At 50.1% G+C, this 21,878-nt stretch overlaps 2 protein-coding genes across 13 annotated transcripts; one reads left to right on the forward strand and one right to left on the reverse strand.

The window, feature by feature from the left end:
• Positions 1-1,826: 1,826 nt before the first annotated feature.
• RABL2B (RAB, member of RAS oncogene family like 2B) lies at positions 1,827-13,414 on the reverse strand. Of its 2 annotated transcripts, none has more exons than XM_061637982.1 (9): positions 13,218-13,414; positions 11,656-11,807; positions 10,468-10,497; positions 8,247-8,326; positions 7,443-7,522; positions 5,114-5,225; positions 3,853-3,950; positions 3,585-3,668; positions 1,827-2,215 (listed from the first exon to the last, which is right to left on the reverse strand). In XM_061637982.1, the coding sequence occupies exons 2-9, from the start codon at positions 11,769-11,771 to the stop codon at positions 2,144-2,146; spliced, it is 672 nt and encodes a 223-aa protein (XP_061493966.1). In that variant the 5' UTR covers positions 11,772-11,807; positions 13,218-13,414; the 3' UTR covers positions 1,827-2,143. The 2 variants fall into 2 exon arrangements, with proteins under 2 accessions (XP_061493966.1, XP_061493968.1); XM_061637984.1 differs by lacking the exon at positions 13,218-13,414 and adding an exon at positions 12,487-12,634.
• On the forward strand, positions 11,704-21,184 carry NME6 (NME/NM23 nucleoside diphosphate kinase 6). 11 transcript variants are annotated; one of them, XM_061637981.1, is made up of 7 exons: positions 11,704-11,807; positions 13,218-13,378; positions 15,164-15,347; positions 17,465-17,567; positions 18,255-18,294; positions 19,771-19,931; positions 20,490-21,184. In XM_061637981.1, exons 3-7 carry the CDS (start codon positions 15,255-15,257, stop codon positions 20,651-20,653), a joined length of 561 nt encoding a protein of 186 aa, XP_061493965.1. In that variant the 5' UTR covers positions 11,704-11,807; positions 13,218-13,378; positions 15,164-15,254; the 3' UTR covers positions 20,654-21,184. The 11 variants fall into 11 exon arrangements, with proteins under 11 accessions (XP_061493965.1, XP_061493964.1, XP_061493961.1 ...); XM_061637977.1 differs by lacking the exons at positions 11,704-11,807; positions 13,218-13,378 and adding an exon at positions 12,435-12,452; XM_061637976.1 differs by lacking the exons at positions 11,704-11,807; positions 13,218-13,378 and adding an exon at positions 12,537-12,597.
• Positions 21,185-21,878: the final 694 nt, after the last annotated feature.

Below are 21,878 nucleotides of genomic sequence, written 5' to 3' on the forward strand. Positions count from 1 at the left end.
ATGACATCTATCATGCAGTGAAGGCAAATACCGAACAGTTTCTGGTTATTATTCCCCCGAATTCCTATCTGGTAAATATTAAAAGAGAATTCCATGTGAATATTCCACGTCAGCTATGCAGAGGACAATGCCTGAGAGTAGTTTCTTCTCAGTTCTAGCTTAAGATAATATGCAAGACAGACATGAGGTGTCCCGTATGTCTTGCCTTGTGACATCACAAACTTGAGTGTGTCAGATCCTAACTCTTGAGTTATATTCAACTATTCTACTCAGAATAGACCCATTGAAATAATTGGGCCTAAGTGAGTCATGTCTATTAATTTCAACTGAGTAGAACTAGCACGGGATACAACCCTCAACTCCTAAGCTCAGTGGGCTTCAGTTAAGTTCTTGGGCAATGTCACAATTGCTCACCACCCTCACCTACTTCATAAGGTTGTTGTGTGTGTGTGGGGGGGGGGAATTTGCAACAGTATTATGAATCTTTATATGCTGGAAAGTGAAACATATACATTTGAAAGGTTGTCACACAGAGGAGGTCCGGGATCTCTTCTCGATCGTCCCAGAGTGCAGGACGCGGAATAATGGGCTCAAGTTGCAGGAAGCCACATTTCAACTGGACATCAGGAAAAGCTTCCTAACTGTTAGAGCCATACGACAATGGAACCAATTACCTAGAGAGGTAGTGGGCTCTCTGACACTGGAGGCATTCAAGAGGCAGCTGGACAGCCATCTGTCAGGAATGCTTTGATTTGGATTCCTGCATTGAGCAGGGGGTTGGACTTGATGGCCTTAGAGGCCCCTTCCAACTCTACTATTCTATGATTTGTGGGCAGGTTAAGTCACATCCCTTTCCTGACGGAGGAAAAAATGAATATAAGACACAAGAGCTTGTTGAGGCTAAAAAATTAATGGGTGAGAAGTGGTTTGGAAACCCAGTACTCTCATCTGGGCCAGCACTGGCCTGAGGTTTTCACTTGGGAGGCCGGACAGACACCCTGTTCAAGATGCTAAGGGCCTCCCCGCATCCACTGTCTCAGGGCAGCCACCATGGTGGTAGCCTCCAGATGTTGCTGAGCGCTCTATCAGCCCCAGCCAGCATGGTCAAGCAGCTATCCCTGCACTGTGTCTTCCATTGTTCACCGGTCCAATTGGACGGGGTGGGTCGGAAACTACCTCCAGGCTGAAAGACATCAGAAGGGACCCATCTCCATGCACATCTCAGAGGAAAAGGCAACTGCTCTGTGATGCTGGGCTTAGAAATGACACAGTGAGGGCTGCTGTCTGCCCTGGCAGTGCCTGTGCCCAACGAAACTCTACAGAGTGGCGCAAAAGGCACACATGGAGTGCCACCTCCGGTTCAGAAGTCGCTCAGGGTGGGTCACCCGCTGGTCAGTCCTGAAACAGGCCATGGTGGCACTCGACAACAAGCCGGAGGAAATTTGGATCCAGATGGAATCAAGGAGGTAAGACAAGCATCGGTATGGGCTGGGTGGATACGTGACAAGTGTGGGGCAGAAATGGCTTGGGAAGGAACAAGGCAGACAGGGAAAAGCCGTACGATGCAACAGCCAGGGCAAAAGCTGGTGGCCTCCAGTTTCAGTGGTGTAAAAGATGTTAAGAAACTCACGGACAAAAAATCTATCCATGGCTATCATCCACAGGTTGGGGAGCAGAAGTCCTTTTTGTCAGTGTCCTAGAAGCATCCTGTTGAAAGCTGGATGTTGGGACTGGATGGACCTCTGGCTGCAGGGCCTTATGTTCGTATGCAACACAACCTGAGCTCCTTTGCATCCTTGGAGGAGATGCAAAAAAAATATCGAGACTTTTCTACTAGTCCTTTAATATTAATTTCTCAAGGCAGATGCCATCAACAGCGGTTTAAACTGAGGCTCCCCAAGGAGTGGGGTGGGGGCATCTGTGAGCCCCCAACTCACATCAAACTGTGTATCTCTTCCTGCCCCCCGCTCCATTCTCCAGGGTAGGGAACTGCTATGGTCTCTTCTTGGTCACCCACGTCACAACAGAGCTGATCTCAGGCAGGTGGCCTCCCTCAGGGCAACCTACCCTTCCCAAGCCCCTACAGAAGTGCCAGCCTCTACCTACACGAGGAAGCAGAAGGAGGCCTCCCCATTCCAGGGGCTCAGGTTGACGGGAGGTTTTCTTCTGGGCTACTCTCCTCTTTGTCATCTGAATCCTTCTCCAGTTCAAAATTCTACAGGAAGAGAAGAGAAAGCCGAACAGCAAAGGGTCAAAGACGAAGCACTGCTCTGTGGATTCCAGTAAGAAATAGTCAACATGGCACAGGCAATGTGGATGTTTGAGTCCTCCTCACATTACCTTCCAACAGCCAGCACAGGAGGCAGCAGCCAAGGAGGCTTTGGCTCTCCCATCTCGAACTCTTGCCTCAGTTACAATTCCCTTGCTACACTCAGAATAGACTACTGTAATGTGCTGTGCACAGTACCGCCTTTAAAGACGCCTCTGAAACCTCAACAGGTACAAAATGCACCCTCCAGGACTCTGATCATACGCTGCCAGTGCTGTGCCAGATGCATTGGCTGCTGATTTGTTTCCAGCCTGAGTTTAAAGCGCTGCTTTTGACCTTTAAAGCCTTGAACCAGGGTTAGCCTTCCAGATGCGGTTGGATTCCAACTCCCATCAGCCCCTAGCCAGCATGGCCAATGGTTAGGGATGATGGGAACTGTAGACCATAACATCTGGAGGGCACCATGCTGGCTACCCGTCTTGACAAGGTTATCCAGCGACCACTCACACCCCTCAAAACTGCCTGGGCCCTCACGACTGGTCTTGGAGACCCTGCTGACTGACTTGCCATTAAGGTCCGTTAAATTGGTGGGTACCATAGACATGGCCTTCTCAGCAGTGGCCCCACATTACTGGAATTCACTCCCTGAAGAAGTATGTTTGGCTTCATCTGTGATTGTCTTTAAGCCAGACTGGAAGAATCTTTGGCCCTTCAGATGTTGCTGAACGACAGTTCCCATCATCCCTGGAGCCATGCTGGCTGGGGGTAATGGGAGCTGTAGTTCAGCAATAGAGGGGTTTTTTGCCCTGAAAGGCAGGTATAATGATTAATGAGACTCCCCTATCCTGCCCTGTAAGGAGAGCTACTGCTGTCCTCACCCAATGCCTCTTGCTGCAGCCCTTTGCTTTTTCTGTAGCTAAAGAATCAAGGGCCCTGCTGCTCTAGCTTTTTTCTCTCGCTTGCTCCCTGACAGCAGCTGCTCTTGCCTGAAGCTGTAAGAGAGAGGAGCGGGGAAAAGCAGGCACTGCCAGAGAGAACAGGGAAGGAAAACAGCTGGAGCTTGTCGCCGCTGAAGGGGGGAGTGACTGCACTGGCAGCTAGGCGCATAAGGCCAGGCAAGAAAAGGGGCTCTTCAGCTGAAGCTACCTGGAATGGCTGTCAAAATCAAGAGGCCACAACAGGTGCAGGGAGGCTACAAAGCAACGCATTAAAGGGCAGCCCGTGTGCTTTGCCAAAGGGATACGGAGTGAGCCTCCCAGGGGTTGAGTGCCTCACAAGAGGACACTGATGGAGCACACCAGGGAGATTTTCTTACTTCCAGTTCCTTCAGGACTTCATCCATAAAGTCTTCTGAATTCTGTTTGTAGGCCACGGCTAGCTTGATGGCATCATTGAAGAGCTGGTGGGACAGAAAGAGAAGCAATCCTAGAGAGAACAAGACGGACACCAAGTTCTTCCCACCCCTTTCCTGGCATAAGAGGGCAATTGCTCAGCCAATCCCACCACTAATCAACTCTCCCCCTCCCTCGGAAGCCAGCCAGCTACTAGACCTGCTTTCTTCCCAGGCAACAACCTTCTCCCACCTTCACCACATTGGTGCCATCCGCAGCAGACACAAAATAGAAGGGTAGGTTGAACTTCCGTGGAAAGTTGAAGCCTTTCTGAGTCACCTTCATGTCGGCTAGAGAAGCAAGAGAGGAGTTTGATTCACCCGGTTGTTGGACCTGGTGAGGGTTGCTTTTACGACTGCAGGACAACACATTGCATTGTTTTTATGGGTTTTTAAACATATATTTAAAAGACTGATATGCAAAGCTCAGCCAGCAATAAATCAGCAACGATAAAAAACAATCTGGGAGCAAAGCGACTAAAATCCATAACACCCGTGGAGTTATGATCCCTTGATGACCCACTGAAAGGCCCAGGCAGATTAACAAGACCCTTGTCTTGCTCCCCAAAGACATCAGGTGAAGCCAGCCGCCTTGAGAAGAGTATTCCACATATGGGGCACCAGGATGGAGGAGCCCTCAGGAGGCAGCAGGAGGAACTCCAAAGAACCTGACAGATGGTAAAGAAAAGCAAACGGCCCATATCATAACGCCATTATACAAATTTATGGTGCGACCAAACTTGGAATACCGTGTACAGTTCTGGTTGGCTCACCTCAAGAGGGAGATTGTAGAGATGGAAAAGGTGCAGAAATGGGCTACCAAAATAATCAAAGGACTGTATAAAAAGAATAGGGCATGTAGGACATTGTAATGGACTCTGTTGTTGGTTCAACGCTTTGAGTATTATCATCATTATCATTATTTATTTATACCCCGCCTACCGGCCCAAGGCCCTCGAAGCAACTTACAGAAGACACAAATATCAAAATACAATATAAGAATACATCGATAAAACAATAACGCAATACAATAAAGCAATACGATTTACAAAACACAATTTACAAGAGTTAAATAACCCTAACCATCACAATACATTTCCAACTTAACACTTGCAGCGCTAAAATTGGCTCCAAGGTACTGTCTAAAAGCACATGAGTCCATGAGTACCACTACCTAGCTGGAACTAAGCAGGTCTGGGTATGTCAATGAGTACCACATTTTGGAAGAGGATGCAGAGGATTCATTCATTTGAAAACAAAATGAATGAAAGGTCTGCCTTTCAGTCCCATTCCACAACATTAATCCCCTTAAAGAATTAAAAACCTGGTTTCCAGCTTCAAATTTACTTCCAAACATTTACACCAGCCCACAGCAGTGGCAAAATCAGCTTCTGTTAACCCAGTGTTCTTCCCCAGCGATCCTATAGAGGCCCTGAGCTTTTGAAGTGACCCACCATCGATTTTGTTGGCAACCACAACACAGGGGATCTGTGGCCGGAATTCACGCAGCTCCTTGTACCAATTGCTCAGGTTCTTGTAGGTCACCTTTCTCTGCGCATCAAAGACCTGGCAAGAGAGAGGGAAGAGCCAGCTGGATGGATCTCTGGACTGCAGTAACCACAAAAATCACCTCAGGAGCAGGTTGGGGAGACCTGCAAGGTCCAAACACCCCCACGGAAAAGCATGTTCAGTGAAAGCTAGCATGAATGCCAAAGGCCACCAGACTAAATCGAGGCTGCACCTTGCAGCATGCAGAAGGCTGCTCTCTTCCCTCATCACTGACCAGAACATACCACAATGGGACAAGACTCATGGATGGGGCAATGGATGCCCCCCATCCCTGCCCCTGGTAATAGAGCTACTGAGAGTTAACGGAGCGCCAGGAAGGCGGCTGGGGAATATGCGCACCTCCAGAAGTTGCTTGCACGGCCCCAGGAAAGGTGTGGATGAACCCGCTGCCGTTTTGGACAAGGGGCCAAAAGAAAACCCCCTGCCTCTGGCTGGGGCCCTCATGGCTAGGCTCACACCTCCACGCTGCCCTTCTGGAAGTCACTACAGACGCTGCTACTCCTGTGACACAGTGGAACACAGGAGGGTGGGTGGCAAGTTACGCCTTTTGGCAAGGAACAGCAGAAGCCAGTTCCATCAGAAGTGGGGGAGCAACTGTGGCCCTCCGGATGCTTTCGTACGACAACTCCCATCCTCTCTGGGTGCTGGCCATGCTGATGGGAGTTGGGAGTCAAACAACAACATCTAGAGGGCCGGAGCAGTTGCCCTTCTTTGCCTTACACTCATGCTCACCCCTCCCTGCTGGGCCATAACGAAGGGGTCCTGTCAGCACAAAGCGGGCTGTGAAGTGACCCTGAGGAAAGCTCCAGCTGGGTGACAGGGAGGCACAACAGGCCTGGGAAAGGGGCCTTGCACACAACGCAAGGGCACTCTCAGATGTGCACTCTGCAAACAGGGCACACCACATATCAAAATAAAGTAACGGCATAAATGTATCCCATTTGTATATATTGGCTTGTGTTGTCTATTTTATATTCTGTGTTTGAGCACTGATGCCCCAGCACTGGAAGGGATGCCAAATCCATCTCTGGCTTCAAAGTTTTCTTCAGACACAAATGTTTCCAGCATTCAACTTTCACAATCATAACAGCCAGACAGTTGCTTTTAATGTTTAAAAATTAAAGCTAGGATTCCTATGGATGCATGCAATCCTTCCCAGGATTTCGTATGGGGGAACCCTGGCTGTACAGAATACTCACAGCCCATAATATGCGTCACACATGGAGGCTCTAGCCTGGCCCATTACAGGAGCAGGAGAAGGGCCATAGCTCCGAGGCACAGCATCCGCCTTGCATGCAGGAAGTCCCAAGTTCAGTCCCAGAAACATCTCCAGGCAGGGCCAGGAAAGATTCCTTGCCTGAAATCCTGGGGAGCAGCTGCCAGTCAGTGTGGACAATACTGAGCCAGATGGGCCAATGGTCTGACTCAGTATATGGCACCTTCCTGTGTTCCTAGAAGGGCAGTACTGGGGTAGATGCAGGGGATGGGATCTCAAATCAGAGATTCTGCTGCTGGTGTAGCAATGGCGGCTTCCGTGTAGCCGAAACGGCTGTCCTAATCTGCAGGGCCTCCCCTGCAGATGGGCAGAGGGAATAATGTGGCTTTCAGCCAAACAGGACCAGGTGATCTGAAAGGCTGGCAATGTCCCATCTCTGGTTTGGGTCCTCAATTTGAGCAACTATGAGGAGAGACTGGAAGAACTGGACGTGTTTAGCCTGGAGAAGAGAAGACTGAGGGGAGATAGGATAGCACTCTTCAAGTACATGAAAGGTTGCCACACAGAGGAGGGCCAGGATCTCTTTTCGATCGTCCCAGAGTGCAGGACACGGAATAAAGGGCTCAAGTTGCAGGAAGCCAGATTTCGACTGGACATCCGGAAAAACTTCCTAACTGTTAGAGCCATACGAGGTAGTGGGCTCTCTGACATTGGAGGCATTCAAGAGGCAGCTGGACAGCCATCTGTCAGGAATGCTTTGATTTGGATTCCTGCATTGAGCAGGGGGTTGGACTTGATGGCCTTAGAGGCCCCTTCCAACTCTACTATTCTATGATTTATGATCTAAGTTGTCGCACAGTATAGCCCAACCCGTTCACAGACCACCCAAACCCTTGGGTGCCCAAACTTCCGCAAAGCCGCCAGATCCCCCACTTCCAGCCCGCCAGCCCTGGCACCACTCTGTGGCTCATGCCAGGCAACACGACCCGCGTCCTCACCATGATGCAAGCGTGGGCCTTGTGGTAGTAGGAGGCATGTATGCTCTGGAAGCGCTCCTGCCCAGCCGTGTCCCAGAAGTCTGAAAAGCAGGACGCCGGGAGCTCAGTTAGTCACAGCAGAGAAAAAAGCCCCATCTCTAGCCTCAAAGACTCTCTGGTCACAGAATCCACGAGGCCGACGTTGGCTGAAGAGGAAATAAACACTCTCCCAGCCAAGCTCAATCATTATCCATTTATTTATTTATTATTATTTAATTTGTATCCCGCCTTTCCTCCCAGCAGGAGCCCAGGGTGGCAAACAAAGCACTAAAACACTATAAAACATCATAAAAACAGATCTTAAAATACATTAAAACAATACAGTGTTAAAAACATTTAAAAAAAACTTTAAAAAGGGTTAAAAACATTATTAAAAACATATTAAGCAATTCTAACACAGACTGGGATAGGTCTGAACCTAAATGGCTTGTTGAAAGAGGAAAGTCTTCAAAAGGAGCCGAAAAGATAGCAGGGATGGTACCTACGGATACCGGGGTGGCAGGCAACCGCCAGGAAACCAGGATTCCCATGCTGTGATCTGCCTGGCCCATCTCTTCCTGACCCCAGCACCCACTTGTGCTAGCCCACTACTTGCCAACTTGCCCACCGTTGCCAATCCAACTTCATATGAATCCCCCCTCTGGGGAAATGCCTGATCTCACAGAGAAAGATTTAAACAGCTTTTATCAGATCTGGTGCTGTGCCAGACGCCAGAGGGCACGTGCTGATGTGGCTCACAGCTGCCATGCGCAGCAAGACTCTTACCCACAAGGATCGTCTTGCCATCCACAGTGGCGGTATATTTGTAGAGTGTCAGGGCAAAAGTAGACAGCTGATGAGGTTTGCTGCGGGTGGGAGTCAAGGAGATGCGTACAGAGGTGAGAGGTACGACGGGAAGGTGGCCCTCGAGGGAAGGGTGCAGAGAGCAAACACAGCAGGGCTCTTGAGAAGCTCCAAAGTGTGAGCAGATGTGGGGATTCCCTCTGTGAGACCCGGATGCATGGCCAGATGGGCCATTGGCTTGATCCAGCAAGCTCTTCTTAGGATTCTGAGGCTGTGCAATGAATATCAGCTGCTCCTTTAACGCCATCTTGTGCTCACAATCTGGGTGGCAGGAGGCTGGCTTTCTCCCACCCTTTTCAGCCCTGGCTCAGTGGTGAAAGGGGCATTTAATCTAAGAGCACAAGAAGAGCCCCGCAGGATCAGCACAAAAGCCCCTCTCACCCTGCTTTATTTATATCCCCTCCTTCTCGGAACTCAAGGTGGTAGTTCTTCCCCTTCCTGTTATCCTCACAACAACCTTGTGAGGTAGCTTAGGCTGAGAGACAGTGTCTGGCCAAAGATCACCCAGTGAGCTTCATGGTTCAATGGGGATTTGAACCCTGGTCTCCCTAGGCCCTAGTCCAGTATTCTAACCACTACACCACCCTTCCCAGATGCTTCTGAAAAGCCCACGAGCCGCCCACGAAGAAGGCAACACTCTTCCCTCCTCCCCTGGACCACGAATCTGTGCTCGTGGCTGTAACCGAAGTGGAAAGGGAACGGCTGACTTGAGACGGTCTTGCCTGAAACACAATCGGATACCAATTTTATGTATATACTGCTGTTTTAAAAAGTTCAGACAAATATTGCTTTTCTATATGCACTGTATCTGATATTTGCTTTTATTGTATCTTAAATTATTTCAGCATGCCTCATGGCAAGTGTTTCATAAAATAAATAAATGATGCCTAAGAACCCACATCCTTTCACCTAAAAGCTTCAGGGGCATGCTTGGTACTTTCATTACACAGTATAGTTTCTGTCACAGGCTGTATGACTTGATTATAGTTTCTGTCAAGGACAGAACCTCTTTACCCCGGCCTTTGATGGCTGAGATATATATATATATATTTGGACCTTTCCTATTCTTGTGACCATAACTTGTTTTAAATTGTTGTAATTTAAACTGTAATTTTAAATTGTTGAGGTTGTCTGGGACCTCATGCAATAATAAATCAATATATAAATAACCCTCTCCCACCTGATTTTTTAGGGCAGCTGCAGATATTCCCTGGTGTGGACATTCTGCACATGCTCAAAAGGTCTTTTTGAGTCATCATCATTCTTTCACCTACTCACAAGGTTTCTTTTCCCCCATGGCTCACCCACACTGAGTTCTTGCATAAGAAGCCAACATAAAAACTTGCTGAAGTTACTGAAATGATACAACTTCAAGAACTCGGTTTCTGGTGACTGCAGGTGGGGAGAGTTGCAGTTGTGCCCAGGCCCTGCCTGCAGGCCCCTTCCCCGGACAACAGAGTGCTGGACTAGATGGGCCTCATCCAGCTGCAAGGCTCTTCTGATGGTAATTCTCCTGGAATTGGCTTGCTTTCCTCTTCCCTCACCATCTTTTTTGTGTGTGCCTGTTAGATTGCAAATAGATGGGCAGGGACTGTCTAGTCTTTTAACATGTAATAATGGCTTAGAACACTTGAGGTGCTTTTTAAGTGAAATTAGGCTATGGTCTGAAGGCACGTAAGGCTAGCTCCAGGGTCAGGTCTGGTCAGTGCCTGGATGGGAGACCGCCTGGGAACCATATGGAAGCCGCCTTGGGTTTCAGTCATGAAAAGAAAGGCGGGGTATAAATGTAATAAATAAATAATAAATGTCTAATAATAATATCAGGCATTATTGGTAAAATTTGTTTTCAAATGGCAGTCATTTGGAGATTCATTTATCAATTAATGTAGTCATTATCTATATACAAAATAGACCCTTTCCCCCAGTCTCTCCCCTTTCACACGTCTCCTGCTCAGGGAAGAGAGTTCTGCACTTGAGGTGTGTATGATATGGCAACAGTGATGTTACCTATACGCTTTGGTTATGAGAACCATTGCCCTGAAAGCAAGAGGATTTTAAAATCAAGCAAACAAAGAAATTAAATGAATTAAATAATTTCCTCTGGGCTGCAGTTTGTGTGAGTCTGTGAGATGTCAAAGGATACAACCCATCCAGGAGAAAGCGTTCCATTAATCTGAAAAAGAAGGAAACAGAAGCCCATTCATAAAAACACAGAGGCCCTTTAGGCTATTCTCCCGATTAATCCGCACCATCCAGCCTGAGATGTGTCAGACAGAGAATACTGACTGTATGAATCTGCCTTATGCAAAGTCAGACCATCTGCCCATCTAGCCTAGTACTGTCTACTCTGATGGGCAGCAATTCTCCAGGGACTCAAGCGAGGGAGTCTTTCCAAGGGATTCAACGTGGAAATTTCTGTTCAAGGCCAACGCGGAAGGCTACAGCTTATGGTTAGCGAGGAGAGCGCTTAGACAGCACACAAAGCCAAGGCATAGCTTTGCTCAGCAGCAGCTGAGTGCAGCAGCTAAAAAAACCGGGGAGAAGCAAAGCGGTGGGAGCTCAGCTCTGGGAGCAGATAAGTTTGCGCGGCCCCCGTAAACCGTAGTTTGGCTTTCTGTGTTGTGTGAACCCGCCACTGAAAGATGGGGGGGGGGATTATCCTTTCAGACACTAAATATCAGAGCAAGAGCCGCCCGCCAAATAAACCAGGTGTGGGGGACCTTTGGCCCTCCTGATGTTTCTAAACTACAACTCCCATCAGCCCTGGCCACTGGCCATGCTTGCTGAGGATGATGGAAGTTGTAGTTCAGCAACATCTGGGGGGCCAAAGGTTCCTCACACTTGAAATAAAGCAAGATACAAACGTTCAACTACCCTAAGCAGATAGTTGATATTGGTTGTGGGAGGGGGGGTTAATTTTGTAGATTAATACTTTTGTTTATTAACTGATCATACCCTCTGTTTGTTCATTACATTTCGCCTTTAACAGCCATCACCAACCCAGTGCCCTTCAGATGTTTTGGACTACAACTCCCATCAGCCCCAGCCAGCATGAGGTGATGGGAGTTGCACTCCAAAATATCTGGAGGGCACAGGGCTGGCAAAGGCTGGCATAAACTTAAGTTAATTTAAGGGATGGTACTCAATCAAAAGGAAACAGTTGTTAGTAGACTTGCATCTCCAAAACGGCAATGGAAATAAAACACAAAACCTCCAAGCAGGAGTAGCTGCCACTTGACTTCTAATGCCATCAGTCAAGGTCATGGTCGTACCGCAGTCCTGAGAAGAGGCAGACAAGCCAGACGTGCTTTGGACCCTTTAGGCTACTCACTTGGACTTCCCCACCGCGCTGTCCCCCAGGCAGATAATCTTCACGTTCTCATCTGCATCATATTTCTCTTGGTCCAGCTCCAGGCCGCCATCTCCATTGGCCATCTCCTTGGCCATTGGGCTCTGGATCCGACGGCAGGACCAGTGCTGCGCCTAGAAGGCCAGAGGGAAAAGAGTGGGTCTCTACAGCCTGATAGGACTGGCGCTCTGCACCTCTCCTGTCCCTGCAATGGGCCAGAAGGGCTGCCAGTGTCCCCAGTTAGTTATGTTTTTCACATATATACACCACTTCGCTCTAAGAAAGTCCTAAGGTGATTTACAATAAAAATAAAAAGCAAAATAGTAAAATCACACAAACATTATTACAAATAGGAAATATTAGAAATAAACATTATTAGAAATAGGTTTAATACAATATCATATCACTGGTGCTGCTCAAATGCCTGGAAAAACAAAAATATCTTTGCCTGGTGCTGAAATGATGGCAGGCCTCCCTGTGTACAGCGTTCTATAAACTGGGGCAGGTTTGTGGACACTACAATAAACCAACTATAATGTTGCCTTTACTTTTTCAGTTGTGAGAGCCAGTGTGTGTAGTGGTTAGAGCAGGGACTAGGGGACTAAGTGGACTAGGGGCCGGGAGAGCAGGGTTCAAATCCCTACTCAGCCACAAACCTTGCTGGATGACCTTGGGCCTATCACTCCCTCTCACCCTAACCTACCTCACAGGGTTATTGTGAGGACAAAATGAGGAGGGAGAGAACCATGCTAAGCACCCTAACCCCCCTTGGAGGAAAGGTGAGCTATGAATGTAAGAAATAAGTAAATCTACCGCAGGGGAGGCCTGTTCTCTCCTTGACACCCTCTGGACCTCCTTGGAAGCAGCATGCACAGAAAGGGACACCGCTGGCGTTCTGGGGGCCTGGGCAAGTGGTCTTGTAAGGTACCAAGCCTGGTGCTCATCACCCCCCCCAAAAAAAGAGGCTCCCCCAAGTGCATCTTAACGGGCAAGCCAAGAGGGCCACCTCTACCAGCCCGGACAATGCAGAGCCCGCCGGGCCCCCCCACCCACCGTGGGTGCGTCTTTCGTGGCGCTGCCGCCGCCCCCCATCTGGAGGTGAGCTGCCCTTTGCAGCCGCCTCGGCCTGGCTTAGCCCCCGTGCCCCCCTCCAGCATGGCAGGCCCCACTCCCCCCCGCTGCCCAGAAGGGGCTGCCCCTTCTCCCCACCAGGCACCCTCCAGCCCCCCGCCTCCTAAGCAAAGCAGGGTCCCCAAATGCCGCCCCCGAGACGCAGTCGCCCCCACAACGCCCCATTCCTGGGCTCTCCTTCCAAACTGAGCCAGGCCCTAAATGGGGAGCCAGGCTGGGGGGTTAGGAGACCCGCGGAGAAGCCCGCCGGGGTTGGGGGGCAGAGGGGGGACCCCCGTCGCCGCTCTGGCAGGGCCCGGGGGCTCCCTCCAGGAGCAGGAGGCTTCCTCCCTCGCCCCCCTCCCCGCAGGTCGGCTGCTCGGGGCAGTGGGGCGCCTCCGTCCCTCCCGCAGCCCCCAATGCGGGAGCCCCACCTCGGCCTCCTTCCCCGCCCAGGCGCCGGCGCCGCCTGCTCTCCGTCCCCGGCGGCGGCTGCTACGCGACGGGAGGGAAGCGCGAAGCAGGCCCGGCCTCGCCCGCTCGTCCCGGGGGCGCCTTCGCCGCCGGTGCTGAGCCCCCTGCCCCCCCCGGCCAGGTACGTCCTCCGCACCCGATGCGGCCGAGCGCCCCTCCTCTTCTCCCTCCCCCGCCAGGATCAGAAATCAACCCTCCGCCCCCCGGGAAGCACTTCAAAGGGCAGCTCTTTGGGTCGCCGCCCCTCTTGCTGCCCCCCGGGAAAGAGGAGCCCCTCCACGGATCCTCAAAGGCAGCGCCTGCCCTCGTTTCTCTCTTGCCCCCCCCCCACTATCCCACAAGGGAGGGACGGAGGTTCCTTTGGGGAGTCCCATGCTAGATTCCAGTGGGAAGGAGGCAGCGCCTTCCTCACTCTCGGCCCCCTGCACCCCATCTTTGCAAGGCGTCCCTCTCCCCATGGAAGCCCCTCTAGATCGCAACAGACACCCCCTCTTGTTGCTGCCCCCCCCCAAAACTTGCAGCCAAGCTGTGCAACCCCATGTTCTGTTTTGTTAAGCCCACCCCAGACCTCTGCACGGGTCCAGCTGGGAGGAGCCTGCCTGGCAAGGCCCCCTTTCCCACTCCCCATTTGGCCTGGCTGCCCCCCCTTCTCACTGGCTCCCATCCCCTTTGCTAACGGCTAAATTTGAACCCAGAACCCATTTTTTGCGTATGCATAGGACTCCCTGCATCCCTATAACTCTTCGTTCCTCCAATCTGGATTTTGATTGGGGACTTGCTGCAAGGGTGGGGGGAGATCATGTAGGTAAGCAGGCACAGGCAGACATGGATCTCAGAGACCCGGGTTCAAGTCCCACCTCCAACACAGGCTCATTGGGTCACCTTGCAGTGACAGATGCTGCAGGAGTCCTGAGTGACTCCTGTTCCCCCCACAACATCCAGAACAGAAGACCCCCTCATTCTCCACCTCCGTGCATAATGCAAGGACCAGCCTGTACATCCCACACCTGGGTGGACATTCCCCAGCTGAGACACTGGGACAGGAACATTGGGACAGGAAGTGTATGTGATTTGCACTTCCTGCTGGCTCTGCTTCTCCTAATATCAGAAAGGTAACATCAACCTCAACTCTTTTTCTGTGAAATGGGGATAGCAGGCAACCCACTTGCCTTCCAAAGGTTGTTGGGAAGTCTCTTCTAGATGCATTTGGCCACTTCAAATTGTTGCAGAAAAGATTAACACCAGCAGCTGAGACATACTATTTTTTATTATCCCGTCCTTTCTCCTGAAGGAGCTCAGGGTGGCAAACACCACAAAACAATGTAAACAACCAAAAGAAAAACATTCAAAAACACAGTTACAGCGTAAAAGCATTCTTCCATCCAGTGATCTCTAGGTTGCCAGGATCAGTCCCCTTCAGCCATCAAGTGCCTGGGTCAACAGGAATGTTTAAAAATTCCTCCTGAAAGTCAGTAGTGATGGAGGCAGACACACCTCACTGGGGAGGGCATTCCACAAATCGGGAGCCACCAATGAAAAGGCCCTGCTGCAGGCTAGCGCCAACCAGGCAGCTGGTGGTGGCAGCATCACCAACAAGGGCCTCACCTGCCGATTGTAGGGTCCAAGAGCAGGGGGGTTGCACTGAGCAAGGGGTTGGACTTGATGGCCTTATAGGCCCCTTCCAACTCTACTATTCTATGATTCTAAGATGGTTGATACTGGGGAAGGCACTCTTTTAGATACTTGGATCCTAAGACATTTAGGGCAAGTCCTAACACCTTGAATTTGGCCCAGTAGCTCACCGGCAGCAAGTTATGTCCACTTGCTGGCTGTTAAGCGTCCTCTAAGCACTCTTGCTCTTCTTTTCCCCTTGCCTTACTGTGATGTGCTTGATGTTTGTTGCCAGGCTGAAGCTTTCAAGCCCCCGCCCCAGAACCCAGCTTGGCAGGCAGAGCACCCACCAGGTCCAGCCAGGGCAGAGGGAGCTCGAGATCAGGATGAGGGCCATTTTGCATGCTCCACCGTGTGTGCTGCAGCTCACTCTTGCCATTGTCAAACCTGATGCTGTGGCTCACCCCCTTTTCCTCAAGGTAAGCACCTAAAGGAGGCCCCTGCAGCTGGCTGTGGCCAAAGGTCTGTCTAGCCCATCGTCCTGCTAACCGCAGAGGGAAGCCAGATGCTTCTGAGGAGCCCATAAGCCCAGTGAGAAGGATCAGGGCCGCACTGGTGGGGATGGAATCGGGCGTCTGTTTGCCTTCTGTGGTCGGCTCAGCATCGTTCCTTGGCATTTTTAGTTTTATCTTTTTTCTGCCTGTAGCCCATCTGTGGTGCTCAGGATCAGTTACATGTCAAACATATATTCAGAAAAAAGCAGATTAAATGCTGATGTTTCAGGACCTTTGCAGCTTGATGCGTTACCCTGGCCGATAGAAGGCAGCCCAGTTCAAAATAGTCTTGGAGTGCTTAAATGCTCTGCTTGGGCGAGTCTTCACGGGAAGAGAGTTTTGCAGATGTGCGTAACATGGTGCACGGGTGGGATTGAGAAGGGGGGGCACCCTCTGTGACAGCACCATGGCCTGCAGGGAGGGGGCAACCCCTAGCTATGCAAGGCCCAATCTGATTAGGGCTTTATCATTTGGAGAGCCAGTGTGGTGTAGTGGTTAAGGTGCTGGACTACGCCCTGGGAGACCAGGGTTCAAATCCCCACATAGCCATGAAGCTCACTGGGTGACCTTGGGCCAGTCACTGCCTCTCAGCCTCAGAGGAAACCCCCTCTGAATACCTCTTAACATGAAAACCCTATTCATAGGGTCGCCAAAAGTCGGAATCGACTTGAAGGCAGTCCATTTCCATTTTCTTATCATTTGACGTCCGCATTTTAGGAGTGCATCCAGAAGGCAATCAAAAGTCAGTTCAGATGGTGGAGCATTGGTGCAGTGCGCTTCTGGGGAGCCACTCCTCCACAGTTGTCAGAGGCACATAGGAACGTAGGACAACGCCTTACCCTGAGCCATGCCAGCTCAGTGTTGTCTGCACTGACTGGCAGCAGCTCCCCAAGGTTTCAGACGGGGTGTCTCCCAGTGCTACCTGGAAATGCCAGGGTTTGAGCCTGGCTTCTGCATGCAACGCAGGTGCTCTCACCACTGAGCTACGGCCCCACACAGAGCACATCACAGTGGTGTATTCTTAAGGCTCGAAGGGTATCAGTCGGGATTGCTTGGTGTGGATCAGAACAAAAGAGTCAGAGCTTCTTCACCACCACATCAACCATAACCAGTGATGTGCTCCAAAGGTGACTGAGGGAGGCTGGCCCTTACCTGTGATGCTCCCTCCTAAGTGCTTTGGGGGGTGCCTATGTGGGAGAAAATGCAAGGGTCCTGCCGCTCCTAAGCCTCTGACAGTCTGTTAGGGTCGCTTCGCTTCCCTTCTGAAATCTCCACTGTACTTAAGAACGGCCTGCTGAATCGGGCCAGCGGCCCCTCCTGTTCTCACAGTGGCCGGCCAGATGCCAGTGGGAAGCCCTCAGTTTATTTGTATACCACTTTTTTGGCCCAAAGGCCCCCAAAGTTGTGAATGGTTGTTAATACAGAATAAAGATATAAAAAAGTGCAATAAATACAGTAAAAATAGAATAAAGTAAATCAAATAATATAAAATAGCCAAATCACAAAATGCCAGTGAATCACACTGGATATGCATTAGTGAGCTGTATTCATGTTCTCACCACAGACACAGCTTCCCAGTAGTCCACCCACCTCTCATGATTATTATTAATAATAATTACATTTATTAGTCACGTTATTAAAAGTCTCAAAGCCAGTTTTCACTTGGAAGGCATGTTAACTCACACACGTCGGCTACTCCAGCCTCTCACCTAGAAGCCAGCCCATCCACAGCTAATCACCATGGGGAGATGCCCTCACTGTTTCCACACCCCAAAGGACAAACCCAAAGGGATAACACCTCCTTGGCGGCTTCCCTTCAGAGCTGCCAAAGTGCATGGCAGAAGGGATATCTCTGACCAGGTGCTTATAGAATTGTTGCAAAGAGTTCTGCGATGAGATACGTGTGAGGGTATGGCCAATAAACTCAAATGTGGCTCCCGTGACTTCTGCCCTTTGCACATCCACAACTGACCCTCCTGCCCCTCTCCTTGTCCATAGGGCTGGCTTGGGAGAGCCTGTGACTCATCTTCTTGTCTTGCTAGGCTGTGCACAAGAAGATCCTGAACAACAGATTCTTAATCGTCAGGAGCAAGGATCTGACATGGAGCAGGCAGGAGAGCCAGCGGTTTTACAAGGAGCACTCAGGTCAGGAGCATTCCCTCCCCACCCCATCTCACCCCCAAGAAACCCCCCATTACTAAATCCAGCTGGAATCTGGCAAGGAAAGGACATTTAAACAGGCGGCTCTAATCTGGGCGATTAGGGAGGTGGTTTCTATATTTCCAGACCTGTAGGCTAATACAGCGGTCCATGCTGTTGACAGGCAAGAGTGAGAAGTCCCAGATTCCCACAGCATGGGCATGAAGCGTCATATACACTTACATGCCTGTCACATGTGATGTTCTGCACATAGGATGCAGTGAGTTTCCTACATGGGAACTGATGTATCCAAGTAGGAGCTGTGTCTTCCTGGAAGAGGTCCTTAGCCATGAGGCTCGCTGGTCAGCCCCTTCTTCGGACAAGTCCTTATGCTCAGCCTGATGTGCTTTGCCCACTTCCTCGGAGGATGCACGAGGCAGGAATGATATAGTGGCTTGTACACAGCAGGGATGGAGAACCTCTGTGGCCATCGTCCCTGGCCATTGGCTATGCTGGCTGGGGCAGATGGGAGTTGGTGTCCAACTGTCCTTGGAGGGCGACATGTTAGCCACCCCTGGTGTGCAGAAAAAAAGCTGATGACAATTATGGGTGTGGGAGCAGCTGAGGAACTCTCTCAGGACCTCCGCTAGATGCGTGCCTTTCTCTTAGGAGCGCTCCTTATTTTTTTTCCAGGGCGCTTTTTCTACCAGAGGCTGGTGGAGTTCATGTCCAGGTATGTCTGTGGTGTGTTTGGAGATTTCCTCAGCAGTTCATCTTCAAAGAAGGCCTTTTATTTATTTATTTATTTAAAATATTTCTATCCCGCCCTTCTACCCTATAATAGGGCACTCAGGGCGGCTTACAAAAATAAAATCAAACACGTACATAATAAAATTGTAAACAGTAAAATCACAACAATGATAAAATAAATTAAAATACATAAAATACAACACACACACACACACACACAGCCCCCCCCTTCCTAATCCTGGACTCTCTTCCATGCTGTGTGAACCTCGTAGCTTTCCTCTGCTGAATTCTGGCCAGCCATATGGCAGCCTTGGGTAGAAGAGCTCTGGCCTCAGATGCCACTTCCTTCCCATTCTGTTCGTCATTCCCAGCTGGCCAGCAGGAACACAACTAGTAACCTCATCTGATGGATTCTGCCTCAGACATCCTTACGCCTGCTGTCAGAATCAGATGGTAGGCATCGCTGCTCACACAGTGGGTGACTTTGGCACATTCCCACCCCTTAGAACAGGAGTAGCCAACTTGGTGCCCTCCAGATGTTTTGAACTACAACACCCATCAGCTCCGGCCACACAAAAGAGTCAGGATCAGCAGTTTAAAGCTCTTAAAGATTGCCTAGCTCATAAAAAAAAAGCTAGCTGGAATAAGGTGGTCTTTTTCAACCATTCACAAAAGTGAGGGAGGGCGCCAGCTGTAGACCACCCAGCTGTGCTTCCACCTTTGGAGGGATGCAAGAAAGGACCTTTCCTTTTGATTTTGGGGAGCGGGCAGGATGCATAGAATCATAGAACCATAGAATAGTAGAGTTGGAAGGGGCCTATAAGGCCATCAAGTCCAACCCCCTGTTCAATGCAGGAATTCGAATCAAAGCATTCCCGGCAGATGGCTGTCCAGCTGCCTCTTGAATGCCTGCAGTGTCGCAGAGCCCACTACTTCTCTAGGTAATTGGTTCCATTGTCGTATGGCTCTAACAGGAAGTTTTTCCTGATGTCCAGTCGAAATCTGGCTTCCTGCAACTTGAGCCCATTATTCCATGCCCTGCACTCTGGGACGATCGAGAAGAGATCCCGGCCCTCCTCTATGTGACAACCTTTCATGTACTGCTGTCATATCTCCCCTCAGTCTTCTCTTCAGGCTAAACTTGCCCAGTTCTTTCAGTTTCTCCTCATATGCAATGGGGAAAGTCAATCCTAAGGCACCCTTTGCCAACCTGGTGGCCTCAAGATGTTTTCAACTACAGCTCGGCTGATGGGAGTTGTAGTCCAAAACATCTGGAGGACACCAGGTGGGTGTAGGCTGCCCTAAGGTATCCTGGACCTATGGCACTTCGGGCTTTCAAGGTTATCACCAATGCTTTGAATTGTGCACGGGAGCAAATTGGTGACCTGTGCCGCTTTTGTGAGATCTGTGTAACCTGATCCCTTGGTCTTATTAGTGTTTCCTCCCCATTCCTCTCCAGTGGCCCGATGAGGGCCTACATCCTGGCCCATGAAGAAGCCATCTCACTCTGGAGGTCTCTGATGGGCCCCACCAAGGTGTTCCATGCCCAGCACACAGACCCAGAGTCCATCCGTGGGGCATTTGGCCTCACCGACACTCGGAACACCGTGCATGGCTCAGGTGAGTCAGAAAGGAGGCAGAGGACTGACTGGGGAATGGAGGAGCTGATTAGGTACATTTTTAACAGTTCTCAAAGCAGCTTGCAAGATCCAAGAGTCTTTTGAAAGGAACCCTGACGTCTGGGCACAGCAGATTGGGCTAAGAAATCATTACAGCCACGAGAGTGAAATGATTATTATTTGTTTATTTTAAATTTATATCCTGCCCTTCCTCCCAGAGGGAGCCCAGGGTGGCAAACGAAAACAAAAAAAGCACTAAAATTGTCCCAAGGTGTTCTGTACTGGGGTACCCAATGTGTGGTTGGACTCCAGCTCTCGTCAGCCCAGCATGGCTAACGGCCTGGGATGGGAGCCTTCTTCTGTAGAATTCAGCCCAAGAAGGGCAGCTGGAAAACAAGTACATCTTACCATCAAATCTGGAGAAATGGGAATTCCTGAAAATGTGTTTAGGACGGGAAGTGGTCATCACAGTGTGAGGTTAAGCGTCACAATCATTGTCAAGTACTTTGAATGCGAAAACGTGCTGGTATTGCTCTTGGTCACTTTTTCTCTCCCCCAGATTCAGCAGCATCAGCCAGCAGGGAAATCGCCTTCTTCTTCCCAGATTTCAGCGAAGAGGACTGGTACCGGAATGAAGAGCCTCAGCTGCGTGGCAGGGCAGGTTGCTCTGACATCAAGGCGATTGTTCACGTGCCAAGAGATGGCTGGACAGAGGCAGACTGAGAGACACATGGATCAGGACGGGTCAGAGTTCCAGAAAGGACGCGTGGATGCTCACTTGATGACGGGGGCACCTTTCTGTCCCCAAAGAGCATCAGTGCTAAATGCATCACGGCATGCTCAGGGATAGCTGCGGTGTATGTCTCCTCCCTGGATAAGAACAGGCCTCAGCCAGACACGTTCAGCTGTACCCGACAGCCACTAAAACCAGTTTATAGCTAGCCCAGGCTGGATTAAGGTGTGCACATTTGGGGATCCATCAGAAATGCTCCGTTCCTTTTGGGCTTCATAATGCCTTTTTCTGTTTTTTCCCCTGCCATTTCCACAGTCTGTGCCAGACAGTATATGCATCCGTGCCCATGTGCAATCTTCACTGTGGCCAACGCCTTCCCAGGAGTGTTCAGAGGGTGGGGCAGGGTTTGCACGGTAAGGTGCAGCCAGTGTTTGATTGCTCATGGAAGAGGTGCTTTGGCTTAAGATTGTCACAAGGTCATGATTCTGAGTAGCGATAAACTTGCCTTCGAATCCAAAATACGTGTTGACTTGCTGTGGTTTCTTTGTCATGGTGGAGACAAGCCCTCTACATGTGCTCAGAGGCACTCTATGTTCTATGGTTGAGAGCTAACACTGAAAGCACACTCTGGAGCTGCATCTTGGGTGCAGTGTTAGCGCAGTCAGGTGTGGGGCTGGGGCACTTTGCTGTGGCAGAGTGCTTAAAATCCTGCTCCCATCCACTCTAAGCGGAAGGGACTTGGACGCAAATGCCAACAAGGCTGAAAGGCATCCAGGACAGGCCTGGAACCCCATATCAAAGCATTCTGGAATTCACTCTCAGAAGAGTCTCTTGATTTATTGTGGTGAATGAGCACTGAAGTATGGCAATGCAAATGGGTCTCGCATCAGATTAAGAACATAAAAAATTGTCTTACTGGCCCAGGCTGCACAATCAACCTGGTCTGTGGTTGTGTAACTTGTGACCTACAGCACTGAATGAAGGCCACTGAGACTTTTTTGGGGGAGGGGAGTCCAGAAAGGTTCAAAATTAATTTACTTTCTAATTTTATTGCTTGGACTGCAAAAACTGGCTTTCAGGCACTTGACAGTTATAGATTCAAAAGATGATGACCATTCTCCTTAACCCAATACTGCTAAGGACATAGCTTCACTTAAAAATGAGGGCACACAACTTTTCTCTTTTTTAGAATTGATGTGGGTTGCAGTGGGGTTT

The sequence above is a fragment of the Rhineura floridana genome, chromosome 8 (genome assembly GCF_030035675.1).
Source record: "Rhineura floridana isolate rRhiFlo1 chromosome 8, rRhiFlo1.hap2, whole genome shotgun sequence".
NCBI classification, from domain to species: domain Eukaryota; kingdom Metazoa; phylum Chordata; class Lepidosauria; order Squamata; family Rhineuridae; genus Rhineura; species Rhineura floridana.